Raw genomic sequence first — 13419 nt, forward strand, 5'->3', positions numbered from 1 at the left:
CACACGCTTCCTTATGGCCGCTGATGGGATTCAGATTAGTATCTGCGTATTCAATATGCTAATTGTCTAGTTATCCACCAACCTATGATCCATGCCAGCCTCTTTTTTTTTTTTTTTTTAATCATGTTGCTATGAGACACCCCGCTTTTCTGTACGTGAGCAGTTGGACATGCAATGTCCCATTCATCTTTCCTATGTTCTATGTTTTGCAGTATACACAGTGATTAGATGAACCAGCCATCAGAGTGCTGCCTTAGAGGAACCACAGTTTGATCCAGGCATAAGCACTGACGGGGTGAAGCTAGCAAACTCTGGGTGCACTAGAGCGCCCGCATAGCTCCCAACCATCCCAGTTTCAGCCAGACTGTCCTGATTTGAGGGCTCAGTCCCAGCACCTCAGTTCTTTGTCCCGACTTCCTCTCACTCTGTAGCCCCTCATCCCAATCCTACCCCCGAGGATCTCTGCTCACATATACATGAATTAAATAAACAATTCTCTTCTCTGGTCTCCACCGAGAAGCCAACTTGCAGGCAGCAGCTCAATCTTGGAGACTTGGCCCACATAGTGGAAGATGGGAGCTAGTGATCAGCGAGCATGCTCGTTTAACCCTTTCACCAAGCACGCTCGGGTGGTTTCCGAGTATCTTCGGTGTGCTCGTATGTTATGTTCGAATCACGGCGTCTGCATGATTACAGCTATAAGCCAGCCTCAACACATCTGAGGACTCCTTAACAAACAGGCATGCGTTGAAGCTGTCTAACAGCCATAAATCATGCAGTGACTTGAACATAATATACGAGCACCCCGAAGATACTCGGAAAGCACCCGAGCTTGCTCGGTGAAAGGGTTAACACTAGAACTACTGATGGAGTCATTTTGACTCCTTTCGTTTTTTATTTCTCTTCTGTGACTACATTTTTCAGAATTCCGGCTTGAAACTCGGTGACTTTTCCTCAAATATGATGTGAAAAAAGATTTTGTGAGAATAAATAATTTTGGTGAAAAATTTGTGCGTTTTTTTCAAAATTTACCAAGAACTACTGAAGGGAGTCATTTTGACTCCCTACTATATTTTGAGGTCCTTTTGTCACTAAATGTTGCTATATTTGTGCATAATTTTTTCACTCTGTCTTATTTACCCTGATGTTCATATAGATGTAGTTCAATTTACATGTCAACTTTTCACATTTTCCTTGTGTTTTACCTGCTTGTATTACTGTGTAATGCTGAACAAACTCTATCTGATGAGGAGCTAGATGCATTCATTGCGATATTCTATGCTCGTGGAATATCTGGCACGAACCGTCACTCGATTAGCAGTATTTGGTGTAATGACTGGGGAATACCGTTTTGCAAAGCGACAATGTCTAGGGACCGCTTTGTTGAAATTGAGGTTTCTCAGATTTGATGAGAAATCTACTCGATCGGAGAGACTGCAAACGGACAAGTTTGCTCTATTTTCTACTGTGTGGGACAGGTTTATTGAAAATTGTATTGTGTGTTACAAACCTGGCCCATACATAATGGTGGATGAGCAACTTTTCCAAAGCAAAACTAGGTGTCCATTCACGCAGTACATGCCTTCCAAACCAGATAAATATGGCCACAAATATTGGCTAGCTGTTGATAAGAGGAGCAAATATCTGGCAAATGGCTTCCCTTATCTAGGCAAAGATGACACATGCCGTGCTGAGGACCGTTTAGCTGACCATGTGGTAATGAAGTTATTGGACCCGTTTTTGAAAAAAGGTCGCAATGTTACAACCGATAATTATTTTACTTCAGTAAAATTAGCTAAACAGCTAAAAAGCAAAGGAACAACCATCGTGGGAACACTGAACAAGATAAGGCGAGAAGTGCCTAAAGAAATAAAATCCATGAAAGAGGAATTGTACAACACTAAAGTGTTTAGAAATGAAGACAATTTTACACTTACAGTATATCAAGGAAAGCCCAACAAAAATGTTGTCATTTTGAGTTCCGTCCATCCAGATGTTGTTGTTGCATCTGATTCCGCTAAAAAACTCCAGAAACGGTAAAGTTTTACAATGAAACAAAATATGGAGTAGATGTAGTGGATCAGATGGCACGAAAATATACCACACGAACATGCACAAGGAGATGGCCTGTTCATGCATTTGAAAATGCCTTAGACTTTGCGGGTATAAATGCATGGATAATATTCAAGGAGATTACCCACCAAAAAATGTCATGCAAGGCATTTTTGCAAACGCTTGTGAGAGAGTTGAGTGGTCCTTATGTCACAGATAGGGAAAAGGGTTCCACGTCCCAAGTTTCTACATGCTCAGAAATGATGGTTCAAACAAAATTTTGCCAGATCAAAGAAAAGTGCAAGAAAAATAGATCTGTCGGAAATTGTAAGACTTGTGGTAAGTCTTTGTGTGGGCAATGTACTGCCATAAATCAAAGGCAATGCCTAAAATGCGAAACACCAAATGTTTAGAAGGTGAATTCTGCGCCATATTTTCATTTTTATGCTCCTCCACCTACATTTTCTCTGCTTTTTGTTCTTCAGTTGTTGTTTATATGTGTGCACTTGAATAAAAAAAAATGTTTGAAAAACGTCTATTATAATTATTGTTATTTTCTGTAGAAAAATAAGAAAAGCAGAAAAAAAACAATCAAAAGCATTACTGTTGGATCTCACAATAATAATACATTACAAAAAATATAATTATTAATAAATAACCACAAATGAAACTCTAAAAATAAACGAAAACAAGCAAGGAGTCAAAATGACTCCTTTCAGTAGTTCTAGGCGGGGTCACGAGTCCAGTAGTCCTAGTGTTAAACGAGCACACTCGCTCATCACTAATAGGAGCATTTGATAATCTTGAGCTGTATTTCCGGCAGTGACCCCATTCCTATAAAGCTACTAAAAAATAATAAACAATTATAAAAATGTTATTTTCTCTGTTTTTCTGAGTCTCCCTAGTACTTGAACCCACAACTGCTAAAGTTTTGAGCCAGAGGCTGCAGCAATGTCACTAGGAGAATTTTGTATACTTGAAGCTGCGTTGCGGCCCCTGACACCACAGGTAGATTACACTGGTACATACATCTATACATAGCAGTGTATTTCTATCTCTGTCAATGTATTCTACAGGGAAAATAAAAGATTTTTTTTTCGTCCTATAAAATTACTAAAAAAATAATTAAAAACAATTACACTAATGCAATTTTTAATGTGCTTTTTTAAAAAATATTAAATGTCACAAATTAGCAAATAACAGACATGTTTGCTGTCCCTGCAATGGTAACAGCCCGCACAACCCAGCAATCAGATTATTTATGGTGTTTGGTAAATGGCGGGAAAAAAAAGGCACGATTTTTTTTTTTTTCTTCTCTATCAAACCCCCCAAAAATGTAATAAAAATGTAATGCTGAGGCCATGTTCACATGTAGCTTAAATGCTGCACTTTTTCTGCTACTTCTTTCTGCACATTCTCTTCAGCTGTCCGCACCACACGACGCAATAACAATCTTCTCTGATTACTGCATGTTTGCTGCATTTCTTCTATGCGTTTTCCCAGGTACCACTGGACCGGAGTCGTGGGGCCGTGGGCAAAAGTTTAAAGTGCGGCCCCAAATGCTCACACATTGCACCATCACACAAACATTTCGGTTGCATCTACATGAGCGGAGTTCAGGCATTTATTTTCGATCACGCTCGTTTATGTAAGTCTTTCGGTGCTTGTTTCCCAGCCTCTTTACACCCGCTGAGGAAGAATGATGGAGACAGAACGATCAATCTGTCCCCATACAGTATCATGTTATCAGCAGCATATCTGCAGGTTTCACCGGCGATGTGCTGCTGAGAAGTTCAACAGTGATTTTTGTTCTGGCATAAACAATCCAATCAGTCGATGAATAGGCAGCATTCTGCTGGTTTAGTATAATGCACCCCCCATAGTCCTCCATACTGTATAATGCAGCCCTCATAGTCCTCCCGCATTATGGCCTCTGCAATGTACTTATTGACTTAAAAAAAAAATATAAATAAATAAAATTCAATACTCACCTCTCCCTGTTCCCCCACTGCTTTGGTCTCTTCAGCGCCCTCAGCAGCTCCACTGCCCAGCATGAATTTACGTCATTGCCCTTTGGATGAGACGTCAGATGCCAAGGAAGAATGATGGGGGAGGGAGCAAGCTGCATCCCTCCCCCATCATTGCTTTTACTTGTATCGGCATCCTGGATCGGACGCTGATACGGTTGAATGTGCAATGACTGGTGGGGGGGGTGCCGGTGCGGCCACCGGCACCAGGCCTCCTGATACATGGGCCCCATAGCGGCTGCACGGTCTGCTTCTGTTAGCGGCAAGCCACTGGCTGGGGCCCTGGGCAAATGCCCAGTTTGCCCAACTCTTGCGCCACTCTGCACATATGCTAATAAGACAGGATTAGTTTGGCAATAGTCCAATAGTCCTTCCCCAAATTGTCTCATCACGCCGCCTCCCTGGATGTGATTGACAACCAACATACTGGTCCTACCATGGTGGGAATTGTATCCAGGCTTTGTCACACCCAAGAGGTGTTGTTATGGTTTCTGAGGTAAAATTAGTTTAAGTAAAGAGATCGTCTCCCGGGCTAGTTCTATCTCATTAACTTATGATTTGTTGCAGGGTTAATGTTAATTTTTCAAATACTGCAGCATTATGGAACCTTATCAAATGAAAGAAATCTGCACCCATACTGCTATGTGAACAGTTGGGAACAGTCAAGAGACTTGACATATTCACTTTTAGGACTTCCCCCAGTATCCGCTCTCACTAATAGACTGGTATCTGCACATGTGCAGCAGCTGTCTCCATTTATTTCTGTGAGAGCTCCAAAAACTGCTGAGCAAGCACAATGAGCAACTGGTGATTGCTAAAAGTAAGTAGAAAATGCTTGGGAATCTCGGTGTGATTGTGATTTGACTATTTGGATGTGACCGTATCAACACAGCTGGACTGGCTAATGTGCCACAAGGCAGCAGATATAATGGTTGTGTCAAAAAAGGCTGCACCCCCTCGGATGCATACCTTCCCACCAGCTGGATAAATATGCATTGTGTGCTGGGCCCTGGTCAGGCATGAACAAAAATCAACAAAACTTTTATTCTTCTTTCTGGTAAAAGTTGCCTTACTGGTTTCAGTAGCGTGTTTCATCCACAGATACAAGCTCCTGTAATAACAAACCCCTTATCCTTGCGACTTCCGAGCAGTCTTTGTTGTATACTGGCCTACCAAAGCTCTGAAATAGTTGTGGGCTACATAAGCCCATCAGGTGAGCAAGCATGCCCTACTAACCTAACTGTTGCTATCGGCTAAGACCCTATAGTGCTTTTTTGCTAACCAGCTCCCGTTGATATACTTGTATGATAGGTGCAGATGACCCTTTAGAACACTGCTGTCAGATGAGAGATGACTGCGTATCTCTGGCTCTTTTTATTAGCTTTTATAGCCGCTCTGAAAATTGACGTGTGCTCTTGCGCTGCATTTCTCAGAACGCCTTTACCCCCGAAGGCTGTTTGCACTTTAATGGCCAGGCCAGCTTTTTACAATTCTGACCACTGTCACTTTATGAGGTAATAACTCTGGAACGTTTCAACGGATCCCACTGATTCAGAGACTGTTTTTTCGTGACATATTGTACTTCATGATAGTGGTAAAATTTATTTGGCATGACTGGCATTTATTTGTGAAAAAAATCGGAAATTTGGCTTAAATTTCACAATTTTCAAACTTTCAATTTTCATGCCTTTAAATCAGAGAGATATGTTACACAAAATAGTTAAAGCGCACCTGTCAGCAGGATTGTGCTCAGTAAACTACATACACTGTCAGGGAGGGGTGCCGTTACACTGATTAATATGATACATTTGTTGATGAAATCCGTCCTGTGGTTCTTGTGTGATCATTACTTTTAGTTTGGAGATAATGATATGCTCGTGCTCTGGGGCGGCCTGTGGGGGGGCACTCTATCTGGTGCTCTGCTTACATATTCATCTGTATGCTCTTATGACAGCTCACTGTGCCTTCACTGACCTTCCTCCTATTTTACCTAGCCCTGCACTACTAGATGCATTATGTAATATAGGAGGATGGTCCGTGAAGGATCAGTGAGCTGTCAGAAGAGCATACAGATGCATATGTAAGCAGAGCACCAGATAGAGCTGCCTCAAAGCACGCGCATATCATTATCTCCAAACTGAAAGTACAGATTACACAAGACCCACGGGATGAATTTCATCAACCAAGGTATCATTTTAATCAGAGTAATGTCGCCCACCTGACAGTGTATGTAGTTTACTCAGCACAATCCTGCTGACAGGTGTGCTTTATTAATATTTTCCACATGTCTACTTTACATCAGCACAATTTTGGAACCAATTTTTTTTTTTTTTAGGATTATAAGGGTTAAAAGTTGACCAGCGATCTTCTAATTTTTCCAATGAAATTTACAAAACCATTGTTTTAGGCACCACATCACATTTGAAATGACTTTGAAGGGCCTTTATGACAGAAAATACCCAAAAGTGACACCATTCTGAAACCTGCACCCCTCAAGGTGCTCTAAACCAGATTCAAAAAGTCTATTAACACTTGAGGTGCTTCACAGGAATTTTTGGAATGTGGAAGAAAAAAAATGAACATTTAACCTTTTTTGTTAAAAAAAAAAAAAAAAAAGTTACTTTAGACCCAATTTTTTTTATTTTCACAAGGGTAACAGGAAAAAATGGACCCCAAAATTTGTTGTGCAATTTCTCCGGAGCATGCCAATACCTCAAATGTTGGGAGAAACCACTGTTTGGGCGCACGGCAGGGCTCTGAAGCGAAGGAGCACCATTTGACTTTTTGAATGTAAAATTTGCTTGAATAATTAGTGGACACCATGTCATGTTTGAGGCGCCCTTGATGTGCCTAAACAGTGGAAACCCCCCTACAAGTGACCCCATTTTGGAAACTAGACCCCTTAAGGAACTTATCTAGATGTGTGCACTTTGAACCCCCAAGTGTTTCACAAAAGTTTATAACGTAGAGCCGTGAAAATAAAAAAAACAAACACTTTTTTTCCACAAAAATGATCTTTTAGCCCCAATTTTTTATTTTCACAAGGGTAACAGGAGAAACTGGACCCCAAAATTTGTTGTGAAATTTCTCCTGAGCACGCAAATACCCCATATGTGGTCAAAAACTACTTTTGAGGCACAGTGAAACGCTCAGAAGGGAAGAAGCGCCATATTGGAGTCATATTTTGCTGGGCCGATTTGACGGTGCCATGTCACATTGGCAGAGCCGCTAAGGTAGCAGAACCCCCCCATAAGACACCCCTTTTTACAAACTACACCTCTCAATGAATTCATCTAGGGATGAAGTGGGCATGTTGACACCACATGTGCCTCACATAATTTTACACCATTGGCAGTGAAGAAAGAATGATTACATTTTTACCACTAAAGTTTTGTTTTAGACCCAGATTTTACATTTTCACACTGGGAAATGGGTAAAAATGGCACCAAAATTTGTCACACAATTTTTGCTGCATGTAGAAATACCCCATATGTGGCTGTACAGTACTGCTTAACCACATGGTGAAACTCGGAGTGACTGAGCGCTATCTGCCTCCTTGAGCGCAGATTTTCCTAGAATAGTATGCAGACTCCATATACACAGCTCCTACGTAATTCGGATGAACCCCCGAGGGATCCATTCACTATAATGAGGCAGCAGAGTCGGGCCTCTTTCACACGTCAGTGTGTTCGGTACATGTAGTGACAGTTTCCACGCATACCGGAGACACATACACATGCAGACCCATTCACGTGAATGGGTCTGTGCACACGTCAGTGTGTTTCCATGGACCGTGTGTCCGTGGGCAAAACACATTGACATGTCAATTTTTTTTCACACTGCACGGGCCACAAAATGTCCCACGCTGACACACAGATGACGTCCATGTGTCATCAGTGTGACACGTACCGGCGCCTGGGAATCAGTGTACAGTTAGCACTGTTCCCGAGTGCTGAACGATGCCCTCCTCATTGTCCCCTGCCGGCACTGCAGTCAACGCGAGCAAGGGACCATGATGAGAGTAGTATTCTGCTCCCGCTGTGTCCTGATGTAAAAATAAGAATAAAATAAAAAAATCCTTATACTCGCATGTCCGAAGATGTCCCCCCGCTGTAATCCACCTGACCGCTCACGCCGAGTAGCTGGGGAGAATGACTCGCTCCAGCGAGTGGGCCCCGAAGCTGCGCTGGGCTCAGTGAGTGACAAGACATCGCTCGCTGAGGGCCGTTCCAGGGCCTGTTCGCTGGAGCGAGTCATTCTCCACAGCAGTACGCCACACAGGTGCACACGGACACTGATATCTCCAGCACTGATTTTTCCAGTACCGGAGATATCGGGACGCATGAAACCGGCCTTACTCTGGACTCCGTCTGGCCTCTGTTTAGCAGTGTCGTTTTTTCAGAGGTTCACAAAACTGTGGCCAACAGCACTTTTATGCATGCTTGATAGAAAGACAGACACCGTGGGATCACAGGCCAGACTGCATCCATAGTGCCTCCATCTGCCTCATTACAGCGAAACGTCCGCCAGGGGTTCCGTCTGAATCAGGTATTTCAGAGATTTACATGGAAACCCCGGTGTAAGCGCTCAGCGCTCAGCGCAGAGCACAGGATAAATGTGAGCTGAGCCTTACTGCAATCTTTGGGGGGCAGAATGAACAAATCACCAGTAGGTGAAGAATTTATTTTATTTTATTTTTTTTACGCTGTTCCTCATGCGGTATAAGTGATTAGATGACTTTATTCTTCGGGTCGGTGCGATTATAGCGATACCAGATTTAAAGGTGCATCTCAATAAATTAGAATATCATCAAAAAGTTAATTTCTTTCAGTTCTTCAATACAAAAAGTGAAACTTATATATTATATAGAGTCATTACAAACAGAGTGATCTATTTCAAGTGTTTATTTCTATTAATGTTGATGATTATGGCTTACAGCCAATGAAAACACAAAAGCCATTATCTCAGTAAATTAAAATCATTCACAAAAAACACCTGCAAAGGCTTCCTAAGCATTTAAAAAGGTCCCTTAGTCTGTTTCAGTAGGCTCCACAATCATGGGGAAGACTGCTGACTTGACAGATGTCCAGAAGGCAGTCGCTGACACATTCCACAAGGTCACAGAATTCCAATTTTCATTTTTAAATCGGGGTCCCCGAGTCTGAAGGAAGAGTGGAGAGGCACAAAATCCAAGCTGCTTGAGGTCTAGTGTGAAGATTCCACAATCCGTAATGGTTTGGGGAGCCATGTCATGTGCTGGTGTAGGTCCACTGTGTTTTTATCAAGACCAAAGTCAGCGCATCCATCTGCCAGGAAATTTTAGAGCACTTCATGCTTCCCTCTGCCCACAAGCTTTTTGGAGATGGAAATTTCATTCTCCAGCAGGACTTAGCTCCTGTCCACACTGCCAAAAGTACCAATACCTGGTTTAAAAACAACAGTATCACTGTGCTTGATTGGCCAGCAAATTCACCTGACCGTAACCCCATAGAGAATCTATGGGGTATTGTCAAGAGGAAGATGAGGTACCAGACCCAACGATGCAGACGAGCTGAAGGCTGCTATCAAAGCAACCTGGGCTTCCATAACACCTCAGCAGTGCCACAGGCTGATCGCCTCCATGCCACGCCGCATTGATGCAGTAATTGATGCAAAAGGAGCCCCGACCAAGTATTGAGTGCATTTACTGAACATACATTTCAGTAGGACAACATTTTGGATTTTAAAATCATTTTTCAAGCTGTTGCTATAAAGTATTCTAATTTACTGAGATAATGACTTTTGTGTTCTCATTGGCTGTAAGCCATAATCATCAACGATCATCATGATGACATCAGGTCACTAAGGCAATGATCAGGACCCCGCGATGATGTCGCGGGGTCTCCGATCCAAGTAGGGCCTCTGTCCCTCTGCTCTCTCGCTAAATACTGCGATCTCAGCATTTAGTGGGTTAAAGTGTTGGGAGCGATGTGGGACTGCTCCTGGCACTGGGTGTCATCTGACAGAATCAGCTGACACCCGGTGGCCATCAGAGGCAAACAGAGGCTTTGTGGGCGCGATCACTGAGACGTAATAATACGTACCTGATAATTAAGGCCCATGGCACAGGTACGTATTACGCCTCAAATCAGAAAGGGATTAAAAATGAATAGAGAGATTATTATTACTATTATTTATATCCCCATTGATTCCATTGTTCTGTACATGAGAATGGGTTACATACAAAATACAGATATCAATTACAGTGAACAAACTAACAATGATACTGGTACAGAGGGAAGAGGACCCTGCCCTTGTGGGCTTACATTCTACAGGATGGTGGGGAAGGAGACAGTAGGTTGGGGGGTTGCAGCAGCTGCGGTGTTAGTGAGGAGGCAGTGTGCTCTTTGCAGGTTGTAAGCTTTCTTGAAGAGATGGGTTTTCAGATGTGCATGCGTGACCACCTTTTCCTGACAGTCTGTGACAGGACTGTGGTGGGACCCCCATCTGTCAGACAGTTATGGCAGGAGGCTATGCATGGTTCTGCAATTCAGGCCTGTTCAAGTGAAAGGGACAGCTGCCTGTATGGAAGAATCTGTTACCCACAGGAGCACGAGGTCCCCTTGAGTGTACTGATCAGTGAAGTCCCAGTGATCGAACCTTTTTAAAAGCTTTCTGTTCACCTCACTGTTTGCATAGGATAATATCTTTGGTAGAAGCCCTCATAGAAAATAATTGATTTGGGATTTTAACCTTTCACATCAAACAGGTAGCCAACCATCTTACATATGTTTGTATTTCATCAATCATCTTGCATAGTAATAGATAGATGTATTCCGTATGTTTAGTGTTGGACATTAGATGGGGGCAGGGCAAATATGAACTTTCTCTTGTCTGTCATTTCCATGGAATTCCAAATATTAGGAGCGTTTAATGTCTGTCAGATCCCCGCAGTGCTGTGTGAGACTCCAAATAAGGAAGACTTGTCCCCGGGATACGAGACGCTGTCTCTACATCAGTTGCTTGGTTTAAATCTAAATCCCGTTGCCTCTCTGACCCTCTGGATGCAATGCTGGAGAAGAATCCAGAGTGTTTACTGATGTCTGATGCACCGCTGCTCATTGGGTTACCGCAAGTTTTGAAAGGTGCAAGAGCGGGCATCAAAAGCTATAAATATCCTAGAACGCTGTAATGGGTAGATACGGGACGTAGTCCAGATCAGTCTCACCATGTGTTCTACAAGAAGCCTTCAGCTTAACAGCAGGTAACATAAAGGATACCTTTTATGTATTCTAGCAAGTTATGGACAGGTATGTAGTAATTGTATTAAGTATATAAGGACTCCTCAAGATATTCCATATAATGTGTGTGGGTTTTTGGAATTGCATATAAGTCTCTGCTGTCTCCTTCAGCTGCCTTTGGCTTACATAGCAGTGTATCTGATCATAACAGATGTATGTATTGAGCTTATGTGATGCGATAAGGAATATATATATATATTTAATTCTGTGAAATGTATGCTCAGCTGGTAGTAAAATTCTGCACATACGAGATATGTCTATGATTTACTCCCTTGCACCACTGCTCACCACGTATAGAAGTGGTATGGGTCCTTAATGTTCCCCTGATCTCATATAGAAACATACATGGTTTTTCTGTTGGATTGTTTATGAATCTGAAAAGGACAAACCTGGCATAGTAAAGTGAATATTGTACTACGGGGGTGTTTTTCTTTAGAAACACGTTTAGGGAAGAATATTTCAGAATACCTGGCTGCACGGGGCATCATATGGCTCATGGACTGCGTACAGCCCTTTTGTGCTTTATTGTCCATCAGGATGAGACCTATCTTTGTAGTTTAGCTTTTATGTGGCCTTTCCTCTCCAAAGTGGTTATTTAAAGCTGTAAAATTATATCAAAGCATTTTGCTGTTTATTTAGCCCAACATTTGCCATAACAGCAGACCTGTTCATAAAAATGCTGTCTAATATATTGATGTCCTATTCTTACTTGACAGATTCAGCTGTAAATGCATCACAAACAGGCCGCCCAGGATGAGGAAAGCAAGCAGGAGTGTAGGCTCTGCGCCCAAAGTACCGGTCACCAACAGACCACAGGGTGGTGAGAAGGCCAAGTCGGACAGCTGTGCCCCTACATCATCCAGGGCACCCCGACCAGGATCATCTTTATCAAAGGTTAGAACTGGTGTTCGCAAAAATTGCTACCTAAACTCTAATTTACTTTATAACAATATATATATTCTATATGTATTTTTTGTTAATTATTCCGACATTAGATGTGTCAGAAGCATTAGTATTGCTAGTGAGAGGCTGAAGGATCATGGTGTCCTAGTGTCTGTTCCCAGACATGCCGGTGACGACCATACAGAGTGGTCCCTGAGGTCTCAGCTTAGACCAAAATTCACACAAACATTGTGTTACAGTAGAGCTCTCACTATATCTTTTGAGTAAAGAATTCCTCCTATGCCATATTTGAAAGGGTTGTACACTACTTCTCAATAACAGTGTTCACCCTTATAAAATAATAAGAGTGCAGGCGCTGTTCCAGCTCCAAACTGCTGCTTGTCTGCTTGCAACCAATGTGTTCCGGCTTTCATTAGAAAAGTTTTCCATTGGCTGAAACTTTTAGGCTATGTTCACACATTGTGTTTTTTTTTTTTATGCGTTATTTTATGTAAACTTTATTCTGCGTTTTACAGTACCAGCAAAGTCTGAGATTCCAGAAATCTCATGCACACACATTGATCTTTATTTGATCAGTATTTTGTGCTTTGCATGTTTTTTTGCAGAATAGAGCATGTCACTTCTTTCAGCGGTATTTCACCCATTGGAAGTAATGGGTGGTGAAAAAAAACGCTGAAAAAACGCACCAAAAAGCAGGTGTCAAGTTTTTCAGCTTTTTTTCTGTGTTCTTTTGTGCCAAAACCAGAATGAGATTTTTTTTTTTTCACTGAACTTTACGTACATTCATAAAAGATACAATAGGACAGTGAAAAAAACGCACCAAAAACAAGCAAAAAAGCAAGAAAAATCCTGACCAAAAACCACCTGCCCAGAGATCAGGTTTTGCTGCAGAAAAAAAAAACGCTGAAAAAACGCAATGTGAGAACATAGCCTAACAAACCTGGATTAAGAAATAGATTTAATTTTGACAATAAAGTGTGGAAAAGTCTTTCAATATGTCAATAAGTTCTGTACATATAGATGTCATTGCGATCTCTGGCTTATATTTTGGCCTTCTTTAGCCCTAAACTACCCCTGAAATTTTTCAGTTGAAGTACGGTGTATTAGAAAAGTGCTTACTTTTTTTGTTTTTCTTTTACTTTGAATTTAATATAATT

The 13419-nt window shown here is 41.9% G+C and overlaps 1 protein-coding gene across 4 annotated transcripts in view; it reads left to right on the forward strand.

Moving 5' to 3' along the window:
- Positions 1 to 13419, forward strand: part of SPECC1L (sperm antigen with calponin homology and coiled-coil domains 1 like) — a 72310-nt gene that overhangs the window by 25398 nt on the left and 33493 nt on the right. For 2 of the 4 annotated variants that reach the window (XM_073674136.1, XM_073674144.1), the window contains exons 1-2: positions 11063 to 11322; positions 12076 to 12253. In XM_073674136.1, coding sequence (XP_073530237.1) covers positions 11288 to 11322; positions 12076 to 12253 — 213 coding nt within the window. In that variant the 5' untranslated portion in view covers positions 11063 to 11287. Of the gene's footprint in view, positions 1 to 11062; positions 11323 to 12075; positions 12254 to 13419 lie in introns of those variants that run through there. The other 2 variants (XM_073674153.1, XM_073674161.1) reach the window with 1 other exon arrangement.

The sequence above is a fragment of the Phyllobates terribilis genome, unplaced genomic scaffold (assembly GCF_046119375.1).
Source record: "Phyllobates terribilis strain yellow unplaced genomic scaffold, ASM4611937v1 Scaffold_1__5_contigs__length_1240528914, whole genome shotgun sequence".
Lineage (NCBI taxonomy): Eukaryota > Metazoa > Chordata > Amphibia > Anura > Dendrobatidae > Phyllobates > Phyllobates terribilis.